Source organism: Mustelus asterias, chromosome 2 (genome assembly GCF_964213995.1).
Source record: "Mustelus asterias chromosome 2, sMusAst1.hap1.1, whole genome shotgun sequence".
NCBI lineage: Eukaryota > Metazoa > Chordata > Chondrichthyes > Carcharhiniformes > Triakidae > Mustelus > Mustelus asterias.
The window spans coordinates 46,956,315-46,973,356 of NC_135802.1; the positions used below are offsets into that span (position 1 = coordinate 46,956,315).

A 17,042-nucleotide genomic window follows, 5' to 3' on the forward strand; every position below is an offset into this window, starting at 1 on the left:
GGCAGGGGGACGGGAAAATTCTTCCCTCTGCCTTTTTTTGGTAAGATTTCACTGTCATTACAGGACAGCATTAGAAATAGTCAGAAAGTAATCGATAATGATAGATTAAGATTCGGCAGAGTTTAAGCAATTAATCACAGAAGGAGCTGCAGATGCCAAAACTACGAATGAATGAAGCAATTTTCTTTTCTTTGTTTCAGATGGTACTTTGACACCACAGAACCCAATTTTGTTTACTTGAGGATAGATTGAGGAAACGTAAAATAAAATTGATCTGAACATGTATGTGCTCGGGGAATGTTGACAGTGTTTAGGTCAGAAGGATTTACGTTTATATAGCACTTATCATATCGTCAGGATGTCCAAAGTGTTTCACGATCAATGAACGACTTCTATTATTGTTGTCCGGAGGATAAACAATGCAGGTAAATTAGCACACAATAAGCTCCCACAGAGGTCAAAAGATACTTACCTGACCAATTGCCTGCCAACTGCACAATACAACAAATTACTGGTAAACTGAAGTACATAGAAACATAGAAGATAGGAGCAGGAGGAGGCCATTTGGCCCTTGGAGCCTGCTCCGCCATTTACTCCGATCATGGCTGATCGTCCAACTCAATAGCCTAATCCTGCTTTCTCCCCATAACCTTTGATCCCATTCGCCCCAAGTGCCATATCCAGCCGCCTCTTGAATGCATTCAATGTTTTGGCATCAACTACTTCCTGTGATAATGAATTCCAAAGGCTCACCACTCTTTGGGTGAAGAAATGTCTCCTCACCTCTGTCCTAAATGGTCTACCCTGAAGTACGACAATAATTGCAGTGTAAGATGTATTTTAATGTCATATTGCAAATTAAAGACCTATTTAGATTTCAAATATATTAACTAGAATTTACTTTATTTTTTAGCTTGTTGTCAGTTTGGGTGCTCTTCACCTTTGGTGTATTTTTTTCTTTGAACCTAAGAGTACGAGCAACCATAAAGATATTCATGGATCGCACTGAAATAATAAGACATTAAGGTACAATTTACTATTACTGAGACAAAGGCAATTTCAAATAAATCTCATCAGCAGCAGCATGATTCATTTCAAAGAAACATTAAAGCTGAGTTTGTTTCTCCCGATGAACAGAAACTGCTTTGTAATTGATTTTCCACTGCTGTCAAAATGAGGTAGGATTACTCACTGTAAAAGTAGCAATTTGTACTGTTATTGCAATGTGAGGTATGTTTTTGAACTTTTCTTGAGCGATTTGTAATGGACAAACATATACAGCAAGTCCAATAACATCAGTGCTTTCAACTTCAACCATCATCAAAACTGCTAGCCAGTCTCAGCTTTTACCTATTATCTTAATCCGAGCACGTGATCTCACCTATATTCTCTGTACCTACTCAGGAACAACAGTAATGCAAACCAAGTGATATGGAAGCAATGCCAGCAACATGATTGAATGTTCTTAATTGCAGAACATATTCCCCTCATTAATGTGAAATTTGAAAAGCCTCATGCTGTAATCCCACTGCAATAAAGCATTTCAATGGGCCTTTGTAATATGTTCACAGAACGCATTGAACACTTCAAACGTCTGCACATATTAACCCCGTAAGTACATCATAAATTGCCTTCTTTTTGTAATTGCGTTTTGTGACACTGTAAAATTTATTCTTTCAAGGGTTGTGGGTGTCTTTGGCAAGGCCACTATTTGTTGCCCACCCCTAATTGCCCTTGAACTGAGAGGCTTGCTAGGCCATTTCAGAGGGTAGTTATGAGTCAACCACATTGCTGCTGCACAGTGACACGATGGTTAGCACTGCTGCCTCACAGTACCAGGAACCTGGGTTTGCATCCAGCCTTGGGTGACTGTCTGTTTGGAGTTTACACATTCTTCCTATGTCTGCGTGGGTTTCCTCCAGGTGCTCCGGTTTCCTCCCGCACTCCAAAGATGTGCAGGTTAGGTGAGTTGGCCATGCTAAATTGTCCCTTAATGTCACAAGGTGTGTAGGTTAGGGCGATTTGTGGGGTTATGGGGATAGGGCTTGGGTAAGATGCTCTGTCGAAGAGTTGGTGCAGAATGGGCCGAATGGCCTCTTTCTGCACTGTAGGAATTCTGTGATTCTGTGGGTCTGGAGTCACATATAGACCAGAACAAGTTTTCCTTCCCCAAAGGAAATTAGTGAACTAGAGGGTTTTTATGATAATTAGTGATAATTTCTTGATTACCATTACTGAGACCAGCTTTCAATCCCAGATGTAATAACTGAATTTAAATAAAACTGGATAATTGTCTGTGATCTGCTATTGGAGAAGCAGGCTAAGATGTCAACAAGGCTGATTCACAGGGCTCTTGATTTCTGGTCATTGAAATCATCTCTCAGGTATTTAAGAGAGATACACAAGTAACATTAGGACAACTCAAACTGAGAGAGTTAACACCAGCATAGATCTGCTGTCCTGCTGTAACTGTCAATGGTGGCGGACAATTAAACAATGAGTAAGAGGAGAAGGCTCCATGAACATCACCATCCTCAATGATGCTGAATCCCAGGATGTGAGTTCAAAAGGGAAGGATGAAGTGTTTGCAATTATCTTCAGTCAGAGGTATGGTGTAAATGATCCATCCTGACTTCCTCCTGGATCCCCTACATTATAGAGGCTATTCTTCAGTAAACTAGATCTTTTGCTTCTGGCTCATCGTTGTTACTATGATGGCTGGCTTTCCATTTTTTTTCCTTCCGTGGTAGACTGTGGCATTCAGAAATATCATTCCTCTCCATGTTTATCTCTTTATCATTGATAAATGGAACCTGTCCTCCAGGATGCTCAATTCACCCACCAATACATCAGGGCCATCTTGTTCATAAGATGTTGCTCTTGCGTACATCTGATGTCTTGTTTCCAACCCACTGATGATGAGATATTCCATCCTTGTATACAGTTTCAACTTTTCCGCTCAATGCTCCAAGGCAAGAGGTTTCTTATCCGTCTCTTCATTCTGTCTCTTCATAGGATCTCTACAGTGCAGAAGGAGGCCATTCGGCCCATCGAGTCTACACCGGCAACAGTCCCACCGAGGCCCTATCCCTGTAACCCTACATACTAAACCTGCTAATCCCTCTAATCTACATATCCCGGGATACTAAGGGACAATTTAGCATGACCAATGCATCTAACCCGCATATCTTTGGACTGTGGAGGAAACCGGAGTACCCGGAGGAAACTCACAGGGGAGAACGTGCAAACTCCACACAGAGAATGACCCAAGCCAGGTCCCTGGTGCTGTGAGGCAGCGGTGCTAACCATTGTGCCACCATGCCGCCCTTAGACTTCCATGCTTCTCCAAGTAGTTTTCATAGCTGTACTTGCAGAAATCCCACCAATGTAAAAATTGAGAGACCCTTTTAATTCTTCCAACTCTTTATCCGCAGTACACAGGGTTATCTTCTTTGGTGGCCTTTTTACCATTTCTTACACTTTACATTTCACACACTCCATGCATATTTTCAAAACAATCTTCAATCCTCTGTTAGCCTACATTGTTATTTCACAAAATTACTATATCTGATTATTTTATTTTAGTCTTCATCTCCAAACACCAGCCAACAATGTTGACCCAGAACCGGAAGCAGCTCTGAGGGAGGCTTCTTGGATCTCACCATGGAAGAAGCATCACATCTGTCACCCGCACCTGCAAGTGACCCTCCCCACCGGGGCCGCAGCGGTAATCCCCACCCCCTGGCCCCAAGATACACTTATTTGCACCCCCTGCGCTGTCTCCAGTGCCCCCAGAGTCTTGTGCACCCTATAGGGTGATGTCTTCTTGAGTGCCCACCTCTGAAATTGCACTCGGAGGTAAGGGCACCAGATTCGCACTTGGATAGAGCTGTTGTAAATCACGCCAGCGTGACACCATTCCGGTGCCCTATGAATATTCTATGAGGGGTGAAAATCCTGTGAGAGTGCTTGATCATGAGATACAAATTTATTACAATCAGCTTCTAAACCTTCCTCAGTGTGATCTACACAATTCCACTGGCAGAAGGACTTTAAAATGACACCGCTCGATTATGCTGGTGTGAATTGTACTTTTCAAATCACACGGCACTTTGACACCACTCCAGAAAATAGATGCACAGAGAGTATGGGGTCAAAATATACCCCTTAGACTCTGAAATGGAATAGTCCACCCAAGTGATTAACTTTTAATGCTCTTGGGACAGCTAAGGGAATGGATAATATATACGACCTTGCCAGTGTTGCCTCCAACACAGGAACTGATAAAATAAAGTATAACTCAAAGCTGTGTGCTTCCTGCATCTGAAAACAAGTACCAGGCTCAGGCTCAATGGTATTAACAAACCAGTTTCAAAGGGCAAGATTTTCCGGCCTTCTATGCACGTGTTTCTCAGCGGAGGGAGCCAGCGCCCCATTCACTGGCAGTGGGGTTCTTTGGTTCCGCCGCTGTCAAAGGGATTTCCCACTGAAGCCACCCCAGGCCACCAGGAAACTCACGAGCAGGTGTGCACTGCCAGCAGGACCAGAGAATCCCGCCGGCGTGAACGGTTGGAGAATTCTGCCCAATATATCTGCACAAAACAAGATATTGCAGAAAAAATCTATTTGTTAATATAGTTTGTCTTTTCCATGTCAATTCACAATAGCTGTGAAAATTTACATCATATAGAGTTGAATCACAATCATCGACCAAAGCTGTGCGGGTTAGGTGGATTGGCCATGCTAAATTGCCACTTAGTGTCAGAGGTACTAGCTAGGGTAAATGCATGGGGTTATGGGGACAGGGCCTGGGTGGGATTGTGGTTGGTGCAGACTCGATGGGCTGAATGGCCTCCGTCAGCACTGTAGGATTCTATCAAGACTGTCTGCTTCCACCTCCATAATATCACCCCTCTCTCCCCGTAACCCCTACCACCATCTGCTGCTAAAACCCTAATCCATGCTCTCATTACCTCCAGGTTTGACTATTATAAAGCCTTCCATCTTCTGCACTCCCTAAGTCTAAGCTTGCCCAAATCTCCCAACAATTCCTGTTCATTCATTATCCCTGTACTCAGACTTATGTTGGCTGTCAGTCCAGCAATGCCAACATTTAAAAATGATTATCCTTCTATTCCATTTCCTCCATTTGTTCACTGCTTCCAATCTCTGTAACATCCTCCAGCTCTACAGGCCTCCGAGAATAACATATTAGCTCAAACTCTGGCTGATTGAAACAACGGAGGTGAGGCTGCACAACGTCGGTAGACATTTGGACCCTATGCTCCCTCTTTAAAAGTGACTGTCTCTCGAAGCCTCTCTCCTCCCCCTTATACCATCTCTTAAAACCCACTTCCTTGACCAAGCTTTTGCTTAACTGTCTTTATGTCACCTCCTTTGGCTCAATGTCTATTCTTGTCTGATTGTGCTACTGTGAAACAGAGGGCAGGATTTTCTCTGCAGGCTTTGGAAACCATGCCATCATGGGCAAATAGGGGTCAAAAGCTCGCATTGTAAGAGGAACAGTCACCCAGCTGTGATTTGCCTCAAACTGGCCAATGTGCAAAGTGTTGGAACCTAACAAACGTCATATTAAGGATAGACACAGCTCAGAAAGATTTCACCTTCGGCATCATGCATTGAAATCAACTAAAAAGCAAAAAGGAAAAAACGCTAGTGGTGCCACATGCATACAAGAGCTTTTCACTTATTGTATTACGAATTTTAATACAATTTTTGATGTATGCTTTTATACTGAAATATTGATATTATTCAAAAGCATTTGAAAGAGTATTGTATGAAATATACATGTTCCACCTACAAACAGACTATGAGACAGCTCAATCCCTTATTTTATAAAACTCATGAATAATATGTAAATGATTGAGAAGTTAAGGAACTGAACCTGACAACATATAATTGATGGACTCTCAGACACAATTCAGAATGCAGAAGACCTTTCACTTTTATTCTGTAAATTACAGAGACTGGCATTTTGCAACCTATTGTAAACATTCATAATTGTGCAATCCTTTTATTCTGCCCTTTATTTTTATTTTAATGATTGTCTATGGCTATGTTATGAATTATGATTACTAGTTTTATTTGTATCTTCAATGCAATTTGGTACCTGCCGCCATGATGATGTTTCAATAAACCAACTTACCTTCATCTATTGACCATTCTATATACCAAAGCTTGAATATGAGTGATCCATTACTCTTGTTCTTCAGCAACAATATCTGCTATTTATATAGCACTTTTATGACAATACTGTGCCTTTAAGAATAGTATTTGTCATGTTTCTTGTGCAGGATCTATTCTGTGCACTCAGAGCCATTCTGTCTGAATCCAGAAGCAAACTATTGCTACTCCATAATTGATCTTAATTGCTACCATGTTTATTCTAATCTTAACTAATGCAAGGTTCTGTTGATTTTACTGTTCCACTGGGATATTGCAGAGTGGGGCTTGATTAGGTTGATTGGCACTTAAGTCTGATTGACTGGGTACAGCTAGGCTTTCACAGAGAACTCAAATCAGTCTATTTTTGAGATTTCTGAGGTCTGGAGACTGGAACCTGCCAGGAAATAAATCTCTTTCTCTGAGATTCTACTGTCTGAAGGTGGAGATTTGTTTGGAAGTTGATGCATGAGAATTAGAAGACAAGTGTCTATCTGGATCATTCTCCAGAAGTGTCAAAAGGCTGGAAATCTAGTATCTACATAGGCTATTTGGTTTCTGTGCTAAATGGTTCTAAAGAAGGAATTCATATCTCTGTGGGAATATTGTTACATTGGAACAATAAAGATAGCTAGTTGTTGTGAATTATACTTTGCATGTTTAGGTATTTTAATTGGTAAAAGATATGCAAATTTTTGTAGTTGTATTCTAACTGTGTTCTTAAATAAACTTTGTTTTGATTAAAGCTTCCTAGTGTGTCACTTGAATCATACCTGGAGTGAAGCACCTTATGCTCACCCTATTGCCAAAATCAAATGTAAAGTTAGGGTCCAGGCTAACTGCATAATATACCTTGGAGTTTCTGCTCTGGTCCTGAACATTTCAATGTAGCAAAGTGTTCAAAAGTGCTTCACAGGAGCATTATAAAATAAAATTTGATGCCGAGCGACGAAGATATTAGGACAGATGGCTAAATGCTTGGTCAAACAGGTTCAGTTTAAGGAGCATCTTAAAGGAAGAAAAAGAGGTGGTGAGACAGAGAAGTTTAGGGAAAGAATTCCAGAAGATTCTGTTTTATTTAACTATGCTTACCTGGAAAGGTTGAGAACTATTGATGAATAGAGTCTCTCTTTTCCACACATCACCATGGTCACCATATTTTGCCCAAAGTTGTTCCCCCTTCATATTGCGGAATGTCCTCTTGTAAACTGCCAGTCTGAAAATCTGTTTTCCAAACATGTGATAATGGAAACGGAAGATGCATGTCTTGTTGGTGCGATTGACTGTGGCATTAATGATTGGGCTAAGGAGAACCGCTGTACTTCCAAATTGCTGGTCAGATGCTTCGATGTAAAGGTAGTAGCCTTCTGCTGTCCCCAACGTGTGGTCTTTGGATGGCCCTGTGTTGACTGTGGAAGTTTGTCCCTTATTTCTTGTCCAGTCGAAATCATCTCCTTTAGCTTGTTGCCAGTTACATGGCCCATTTTCAAAATTACAGAGCAGGTCAGGAGCTGTCAAAAGCAGGGACAAAAAGTGATCAATTACTTAAATGAGTAGTCAGGCACAGATTTGGAAACAGTTTACTAGTATCAACCAAGGTAAGAGGTTGTGGCCAGAATCATCTACAACATCAGCTCACTGAAAAGCACATAGAAACATAGAAACTAGAAGCAGGAGTAAGCGTTTGGCCTTCGGGCCCGCTCCGCCATTCATTTTGATCATGGTTGATCATCAAGTTCAATATCCTGATCCCCCTCTTCCCCACATATCCCTTGATCCCTTTAGCCCCAAGAGTTATATCTAATTTCTTCTTGAAATCAGTCAATGTTTTGGCCTCAACTACATTCTGTGGTAGTGCATTCTACAGATTCACCACCCTCTGGGTGAAGAAGTTTCTCCTTATCTCAATTCTAAAAGGTTTACCCCCTTATCCTCAAACTATGACCCCTAGTTCTGGACTCCGCCACCATTAAGAACATTCTTTATGAATCTACCCTGTCTAAACCTGTTAGAATTTTAGAAGTTTCTATGAGATCCCCTCTCACTCTTCTAAATGTCAGTGAATATAATCCTAACCGACTTAGTCTCTCCTCATACAGACAGACCTGCCACCCCAGGAATCAGCCTGGTAAACCTTCACTGTACTCCCTCTATAGCAAGGACATTCTTCCTCAGATAAGGACACCAAAACTGCACACAATACTCCAGGTGTGGCCTCACCACGTCCTATACAATTGTAGCAAAACATCCCTATCCCTATAGTCAGAACCTCTTGCTGTGAAGGCCAACGTATCATTTGCCTTCTTTACTGCCTGCTGTACCTGCGTGCTTACTTTCAGTGACTGGTGCACGAGGACTCCAAGGTCCCGTTCCACCTCTCCCAAATTACCCATTCAAGTAATAATCTGTCTTCCTATTATTGCTACCAAAGTGGGTAACATCACATTTATCCACATTATATTGCATCTGCCATGCAGATGGCCACACACTCAGCCTGTCCAAATCACACTGAAGCATCTCTGCATCCTCCTCACAGCTCACCCTCCAAGCCAACGGTGCATCATCTGCAAATTTGGAGATAATACATTCAGTTTCCTCTTCCAAATCATTGATATATAATGTGAACAGTTGGAGTCCGAGCACAGATCTCTGGGGAACCCCACTAGTCACTGACTGCCAATCTGAGAAAGACCCATTTATGCCAACTCTTTGCTTCCTATCTGCTAACCAGCTTCCTATCCATCTCAAGACAGTACCTGCAACCCCATGTGCTTTAACTTTACATAGTAGTCTGTTATGTGAGATCTTGTCGAAAGCCTTCTAAAGCCTAAATAAACAATATCTACTGGTTCTCCTCGGTCAACTCTACAAGTTACATCCTCAAAGAATTCCAATAGATTCATCAAGCATGATTTCCCTTTTGTAAATCCATGCTGACTTTATCTGATTATACCACTGTCTTCCAAATGCCGAGTTATGAAATCCTTGATAATAGACTCTCGCAACTTCCCCAGTACCGACATCAGGCTCACTGGTCTAAAGTTCCCTGTTTTCTCTCTACCTCCCTTTTTGAATAGCGGGCTTACATTAGCTACGCTCCAATCTGTAGGAACTATTCCAGAGTTCAAAGTATTTTGGAAAGTAACCACCAATGGATCTACTATTTCTGGGGCCACTTCCTTAACTACTCTGGAATGACGGTTATCAGGACTTGGGGATTTATCCACCTTCAATCCCATCAATTTCCCCAAAACCATTTCTCTACTGATGCTGATTTCCTTCAGCTCCTCACTAAAACATGTTTCTCTCGGCACTTCTGGTACATTATTCATGTCTTCCTTTGTGAAGATTGAAGCAAAGTACAAATTTAATTCCTCAGCCATTTCTTTATCCCCTGTTATGAATTCTCCTGTTTCTGACTGTAAGGGGCCTACATTCGTTTTTGTCAATCTTTTTCTCTTTACATATCTATAGAAATTTTTACAGTCGGTTTTTCTGTTCCCCACTAGCTTACTTTCATACTCTATTTTTCCCTTCTTAATCAATGCCTTGGTCCTCCTTTGCTGGATTTTAAACTGCTCTCAATCCACAGGCCTGTTGCCTTTTGTTGCCAATTTGTATGCTTCTTCCTTGAATTTGATACTATCTCTAATTTCCCATGTAAGCCATGATTTGGCCACAATTCCCTTACCATTCTTGTGGCCAAACAGGAACAAACAACTTCTGGAGTTCACCTATTCATTCTTTATACAAATTATATGTCAAGCACTCTAACATAAACTTCACCCAACTTCTTCAAATTGCTGAGAAAATGACAAATGTTTTTCAGTTCTTCGATACGTAAATGCGTGATGTAGATTTAAAGTGATGGTGGAAAACAGAAGACATTGGTTCAGTCAGCCATTATATATCTCTCTGTTTTTTCATTTCCTTTGCCCCCATCGGAAAATGTGTGGGTAAAGGGAGGATCCCCAATCTAAAAAAAATCTAGTGGATGCCCGGGTTGCTTAGGGTTGAGCTTAGGGAAGTGTAGTGTAGGGAAAAATATTGAGACAGATCCTCAGTGCTTCAGAGGATCCCAGCGGCTCCAAAATCAAAACCTTGTGGTTGGAGTCTATCAGCCCCCTTGTGAGGAGTGGTGGTTGGGATGGGGAGGGTAGAGGGAATGGTGTATATGCACAGCCACCAGGCTGGGCTAAACAAACACCTAGTGTGGGAGCCCTCTTTCCTCATTCTGACATGGGTGATTTCTGTTTTTGGAGGAATGAGGTGGGGCCAATGTAAAGGGGCTTACTGGTTCGAGGTTGAAGACTCTACCCTAAACAAGGCCCTGCAGAAATTGGTGGGAAAATCCAACACCCTGTATATCATATCGCAGCCTTGACTTAATTTCCAAATAAGAAGTTTAACAACACCAGGTTAAAGTCCAACAGGTTTATTTGGTAGCAAATGCCACTAGCTTTCGGAGCGCTGCCCCTTCGTCAGGTGGAGTGGAGAAATGCTCACAAACAGGGCATACAGAGACACAAACTCAATTTACAGAATAATGATTGGAATGCAGTCTTTACAGATAATCAAGTCTTAAAGGTACAAACAATATGAGTGAAGAGAGCGTTAAGCACAGGTTAAAGAGATGTGTATTGTCTCCAGACAGGACAGCCAGTGAGATTCTGCAATTTCCAAGCCACAGTGCTGCCTGATGTAGAGAACTTTGGACAAGCCGCATTTTAGCCAAAGTTAATGATCATGAGAGGAAAAAAGCAAATAAGCTGAACAATGATAAATCTGAACGTTGATGTACGTGTAAAATAATTTATGCAAATATTCTTTTCAAGTTAAACCCAAACTTCTTGGATGGCTAGCCTTTCACAGAATTCTCAAGTTCCACTCACCGCAGCTGCTTTCATCAGAACCATCGCCACAGTCATCGACAAGGTCACATACACGTAACCGGTCAATGCAAGCTCTGCTTTCTTTACACCAAAACCGGTTCATGCCTTGGCAGTCATCTACAGCAAGTGGGAGGGAGCAGTTGACAAACGCGATGTCATCCATTGCTGCCACGCCATCATAAATGCTCAGGCTGACTTTCACCAATGTAAGATGGAAAGGTCGTGAGAGACGCCCGAGCTGCACAGAGCCCTGCATCCACTGATTGTACTGAGTATTGTAAGTCCGCCACACCACAGTACGACCCTGCACACCATCGACTTCCAGGTACATTTTTGCTGCCCCTACAGCCTGCCCGTAATTATAATACCTGTTGCAGATAAAAAATGGCAGATAATTTGGTCAGACATTAAAAAGTCAAAAAATAACCACTTAGCATTGGCTAAAGTACGCCATAACGGTTGGTGCAGACTCGATGGGCCGAATGGCCTCCTTCTGCACTGTAGGGATTCTATCATAGAATCCCTACAGCGCAGAAGGAGGCCATTCAGCCCATCGAGTCTGCACCGGCAACAATCCCACCCAGGCCCTATCCCCGTAACCCCACATATTTACCCCATTAATCCCTCTCACCTATGCATCCTCGGACACTAATGGGCAATTTAGAATGGCCAATAAACCTAACTAGCACATTTTTGGACTGTGGGAGGAAACTGGAGCACCCGGAGGAAACCCACGCAGACACGGGGAGAACGTGCAAACTCCACACGGACAGTGACCCAAGCCAGGAATCGAACCTGGGTCCCTGGAGCTGTGAAGCAGCAGGGCTAACCATTGTGCCACTGTGCCACCCTATGATTCTATGATTATGATTTAAACCAGTAAAAAGCTTGCTTGGTGGAAATAGCTTGAAAAATCATACTAATTTTCATGTGATTTTAACTTAACTTTTGTTTTAGTAAAGAATAGGATACACGTCTCAACTAAAGCTGGGGGAAACATTTATCCTTTGAGTTTTCCATTCCTAATATCTGGTAATCATGTATATCAAATAAGCTCGAAGTGTGAAGGGCTTCATCATAAGTAACAACTATTAAAAATAATTTAAAGTGTAGTAGAGAGTTCAAAAGAATCATCTCCACATTCTGTCAAATGCATGAATTTGAAATTTGAATTAAATTTGAAATTATTTCCTACCAAAAGGACATGGTACATCCTGTTCCTGACTCCCTGAATTGAGGACTTTCCAGTTCTGCAATCTGAAAAACGTTGTTCTCGTTGTTCAGAATAAACATGAAGTGTCCTGAAATAAAAGGCAAATAATTCCAAAAATATACTTGAACAAACAATTGAAATTACTATGCAATATCACAACAACTTGCATTTATGTAGCACCTTTAACATAGCAAAGCATCCCAAGACACTCCACTGGAGCGCAATCAGTTTTAATGAACCAAAAAGAAGATACTTGGATATTTTTAAAGGATGTGCAGAAAGAGAAGGGGAAATCTGTGGGTGTACCCAGGCAAATCTTGGAAGGTGGCAGGACTAGTTGAGAAAACGATTTAAAAAGCATATGGTGGAGGGGAGGGTGATCTTATAAAAAAAATTCTCAGTCCAGAAACAGCGTGAAAATGGGAGAGTTTCAGATCCGTTTTTTCAGTGAGTCAGAATGTTGAATCTTATCTGTGCATAAAGAAAATCCTGAAATCCATTTCTTGCCAGTAGGGGGAGTTGGTGGGGCCTAAATCACCCAAAAGCCAGTTGATATGATCAGAAGGCGTAATTGTGCATGTGTAGGTCTCTGCTCTGAGAGCAACAGAGACCTGTCACACAATCTCTGCTAGATATAACCGGCAGGCTTTTGTAGCCTAAACCCAGCAACCCCTCCCACTACTGCCCTCCACCTGGACTGACCCACCTCTCAGTCCCAGCTGGGCCGATTGCCCCAGCCCCAACCTCCCTCCCCCAGCCAGACCGATCCCCCCTTTCCCCCTCCCTCCACCCCCAGCCAGTCCAAGAACCAACCGTCCCTCCCAACTGGTCCGATCGCCACCCCCCCCAACCAATTGCTGTGCAGAGTGCGCAGCAGTTTCCCTATCCCTCTCCACTGATCACTATGCAGAATGCACAGCGGTCTCCCCTCCCCCCCACTAATCGACCTGCCCCCAGTCTGGCCCCACCCATTCAGGCTCCACCCAGTTGGCGCCGCCTAGTACCCAGTAAGGCAATGCTAGGTTGCCAGACTGGCATACCCCAAGGGACAACCCCCTTGAGCCCGATCTCCTGGGTGACCTCAATGGACTCTGGTTCTACCAGCGAGGCCATCACATCTGTTTCCTGTTGATGGGAACCATCCCTGAAAGGCCACCAGGTGAGTGAGCTTGGACAATTCTGTCCTGGGCTTGCTAATCACATTTAAGTGATATTGAAATTGCATTCAAATAATTTATTCAGCCTCACAGCAGAAATTGGAACGAGGCTGAACGTGCGGGATATCCTGGGCCGATAAGATGGTGAAAGGTGATAAATGGGGCGCAAATCTGGTTTTTCCGTTCTCCCACGATCTTACCAGCTCGCCCCGCCCATCGGTCGGTGGGGCGCAACGGTAAGATCTCCCCCAGGACCTTTGGCTTTATAAGCAAGTTGCTTCAGCCATTTGTCAAGACTTGGAAAATGTTTATGTTTCCAATCTTTACTCCAAACCAAACTCTTGAAGCCAGCCACCACCAGCCTCACAAAACCAGGGCAAATAGAGTGGTTGGAAAACAATCTTCGGTTTTACCCTTTCACCGGATTGTTAATGGAAAATTAGTTGGGAACACCTAGAATCTGGTTTACGACAGTTCAGGTGTAACAGAAAGAAAAAAAAGCAAAAATAATAATTAAGGTTGTTGAGAAATGACCGAACATTTTCCAACTGGGTGGTCTAAGTGCTGAATTGATGGATGTGATGCAAAGCAAATAAGCTCAAAAGGTCTCGCACAATGGATTCCTACCATTTGTTGAATTGGTGGTGTGATCTTCAGCAGGGGCCCGACTCTTGATATTTGAAGGTAAAGCACTGCTCGAGCTCCTGATCCAATCAAAGTTGTCATTCGATGCATTCTCAAACCAACCGCAGCTATCCTCTTCAAAGGTACACGTGGAATCTGCAACACACAAACAGTTCAGGAATTCTCGTGAAAATGATGTGAGGTTTCTCGTTCTGGTAAGGTCTTCTTCAACAAAAAACACCCCCAGCAGAATCGTTAAATTCAAAGGGAAAACTGTAACAGATGGGTTCAACACGTTCTCCCACAGCTAAATTGCCTCAGCGTGAAACAGCAGGGGCTCTTCAAGTTATTCCTTTTCCTTTCCTAAACCTTGTCAACGTTTGCTTCCTCTCACATGCAAGGAGGAGAGTTATTGTGGATCACAGTCACTATTTCGCATCACAGAATCATAGAACCTTGCAAAAGGAGGCTATTTGGCCCATTGAGTTTGCACTGGTTCTCTGAAAGGACATTCTACCCAGACCCACTCCTCTGCTTTATCCCCATAGCCTTGCATATTCTTTCTTTTCAGTTAACAATCCAATACCATTTTGAATATCTTGATTGAACCTGCCTCCACCATCCTCTCAGGAAGCTTGTTCCAATCTTCAACCACACTCTGGATGAAAAAATATTTTCTTATATCACTTCTACTCCTTTTGCCAATTATTTAGAATCTGTGCACTCTGGTTCTTGATGTTCTCTTGAGTGGAAACAGTTTCTCCTATTTACCCTGTTCATACCCCTCCGGATCTTGAATACCTCTATGAAATCTTAATTTGGTCTTCTTTACTCCAAGAAAAATAGTCCCAACGTGCTAATCTATCCTTATAGCTTCATCCCTGAAATCATTCTTGTGAATCTCCTTTGTATTCTCTCCAATGCCTTCACATCCTTCCTCAAGTATGGCACCCAGAACTGGATGCAGTGCTCCAGATGAGGCCTAACTAGTGTTGTGTACAAGTTCAACATGACCTCTTTACTTTTGCACTCGATGCCCCTATTAATTCAGCCTAAGATACCACATGCCTTATTAACTGCTCTCACAACATGCACTGTCATCTTCAATGACTTATGTACATACACCCAAGGTCTGTTCCTGCACCTCCTTAGCGTTTCTCCCTTTATTTTATATTGTCTCTCTAAATTCGTCCTGCCTAAATGAATCACCTCACATTTCTCTGCATTGAACCTCATCTTGTGGAGATGTCGGCGTTGGACTGGGGTGAACACAGTAAGAGTTTCAACAACACCAGTTTAAAGTCCAACAGGTTTATTTGGTAGCAAATTTGCTACCAAATAAACCTGTTGGACTTTAACCTGGTGTTGTTAAAACTCTTACTGTGTTGAACCTCATCTGCCAGTTGTCTACCCAATCGACCAACATGCCGATGTCCTTTTGAAATTCAAGTTAATTCTGATCACAGTTGACAACATTTCCAATCCTTTCCAAGCATTACATATTTAATTAAGAAAGGTGTTTCTTTGAAGTTCACAGAATCACAGAATTGTTACAGTGCAGAGGAAACCACTTGTCCCATCATGTCTGCACCGGCTCAACAAATGAGCATCATGACTTAGTGTCATTCCCCTGCACATTGCTTCTATTCAAGTAATGATCTAGTGCACTCTTGAATGCCTTGATTGAACCTGCCTCCACCAGACTCCCAGGCAGCACATTCCAAACCCCAACCACTTGCTGTATGAAAAAGCTTTTTCTAACATTACATTTGCTTCTTTTATAAATCACTTTAAATCTGTGCCCTCTCATTCTTGAATCTTTTATGAGCGGAAACAGTTTCTCCCTATCTACTCTGTCCAGCCTTCTCATGATTTTGAACATCTCTTATCAAATCGCCTCTTAGCCTTCTTCTCTCCATGGAGAACAGTCCCAACTGGTCCAATCTATCCTCATAATTGAAGTTTCTCATCCCTGGAACCATTCTTGTAAACCTCTTCTGCACTCTCTCCAATGTTTTCATATCCCTCCTGTAGTGTGGTGTCCAGAACTGTGCACAATATTCCAGCTGAGGTCTAACTAGTGTTTGGATAAGTTCAGCAGAATCTTCTTGCTCTTGTACCCTATTAATAAAGCCTAGAATATTACATGCTTTATTAACTGCTCACTTCACCTTCCTGTCACCTTCAATGATTTATGCACATGTACACTCAGGTTGCACTGCTCTGCACCCCCTTTAACAATTATATTGTCTCTCCCTGGTCTTCCTATCAAATTGCAGCATCTCGCACTTCTCTGCATTGAACTTCATCTGCCACATATCCGTCCACTCCGCCAACTTGTCTGAAGCCTTTTAAAGTTCTATACTGTTCTCTTCACAGCTTAAAATACTTCCAAACTCTGTGCCATCTACAAACTTTTAAATTGTCCCCTGCACACCAAGATCTAGATCAGTGATATGTATCAGGAAAAGCAAAGGTCCCACTACTGACACCTAGGGAACTCCACTACAAATGTTCCTCCAGCCTGAAATATATCCATTGACCGTTACTTTCTGTTTCCTCTTATTCAGCCAATTTTGTATCTACATTGCCACTGTCCCTTTTATTCCATGAGCTAGAACTTTTCTCACAAGTCTGTTATGTGGCACTGTACCATTGCCACAGAGGGCTGTGGAGGCCAGGTCATTGAGTGTCTTTAAGACAGAGATAGATAGATTCTTGATCAATAAGGGGATCAAGGGTTATGGGGAGAAGGCAGGAGCATGGGGATGAGATTCAAATCAGCCATGGTTGAATGGCGGAGCAGGCGGGATGGGCTGAATGGCCTAATTCTGCTCCTATTTCTTATGGTCTTATTTTGGATAAACTCAGCAGGTCTTGCAGCATCTGTGGAGAGAGGAACAGAGTTAATGTTTCAAATCCACTATGAATCATCTATACTAAATGTGGCACGGTGGCACAGTGGTTAGCACT

At 42.5% G+C, this 17,042-nt stretch overlaps 1 protein-coding gene across 1 annotated transcript in view; it reads right to left on the reverse strand.

The window, feature by feature from the left end:
• malrd1 (MAM and LDL receptor class A domain containing 1) overlaps positions 1-17,042 on the reverse strand; it is a 272,050-nt gene that overhangs the window by 245,140 nt on the left and 9,868 nt on the right. Inside the window, exons 3-6 of the mRNA XM_078200291.1 lie at positions 14,073-14,225; positions 12,271-12,376; positions 11,076-11,443; positions 7,276-7,694 (exon numbers count right to left, since the gene is read on the reverse strand). Coding sequence (XP_078056417.1) covers positions 7,276-7,694; positions 11,076-11,443; positions 12,271-12,376; positions 14,073-14,225 — 1,046 coding nt within the window. The remainder of the gene's footprint in view (positions 1-7,275; positions 7,695-11,075; positions 11,444-12,270; positions 12,377-14,072; positions 14,226-17,042) is intronic.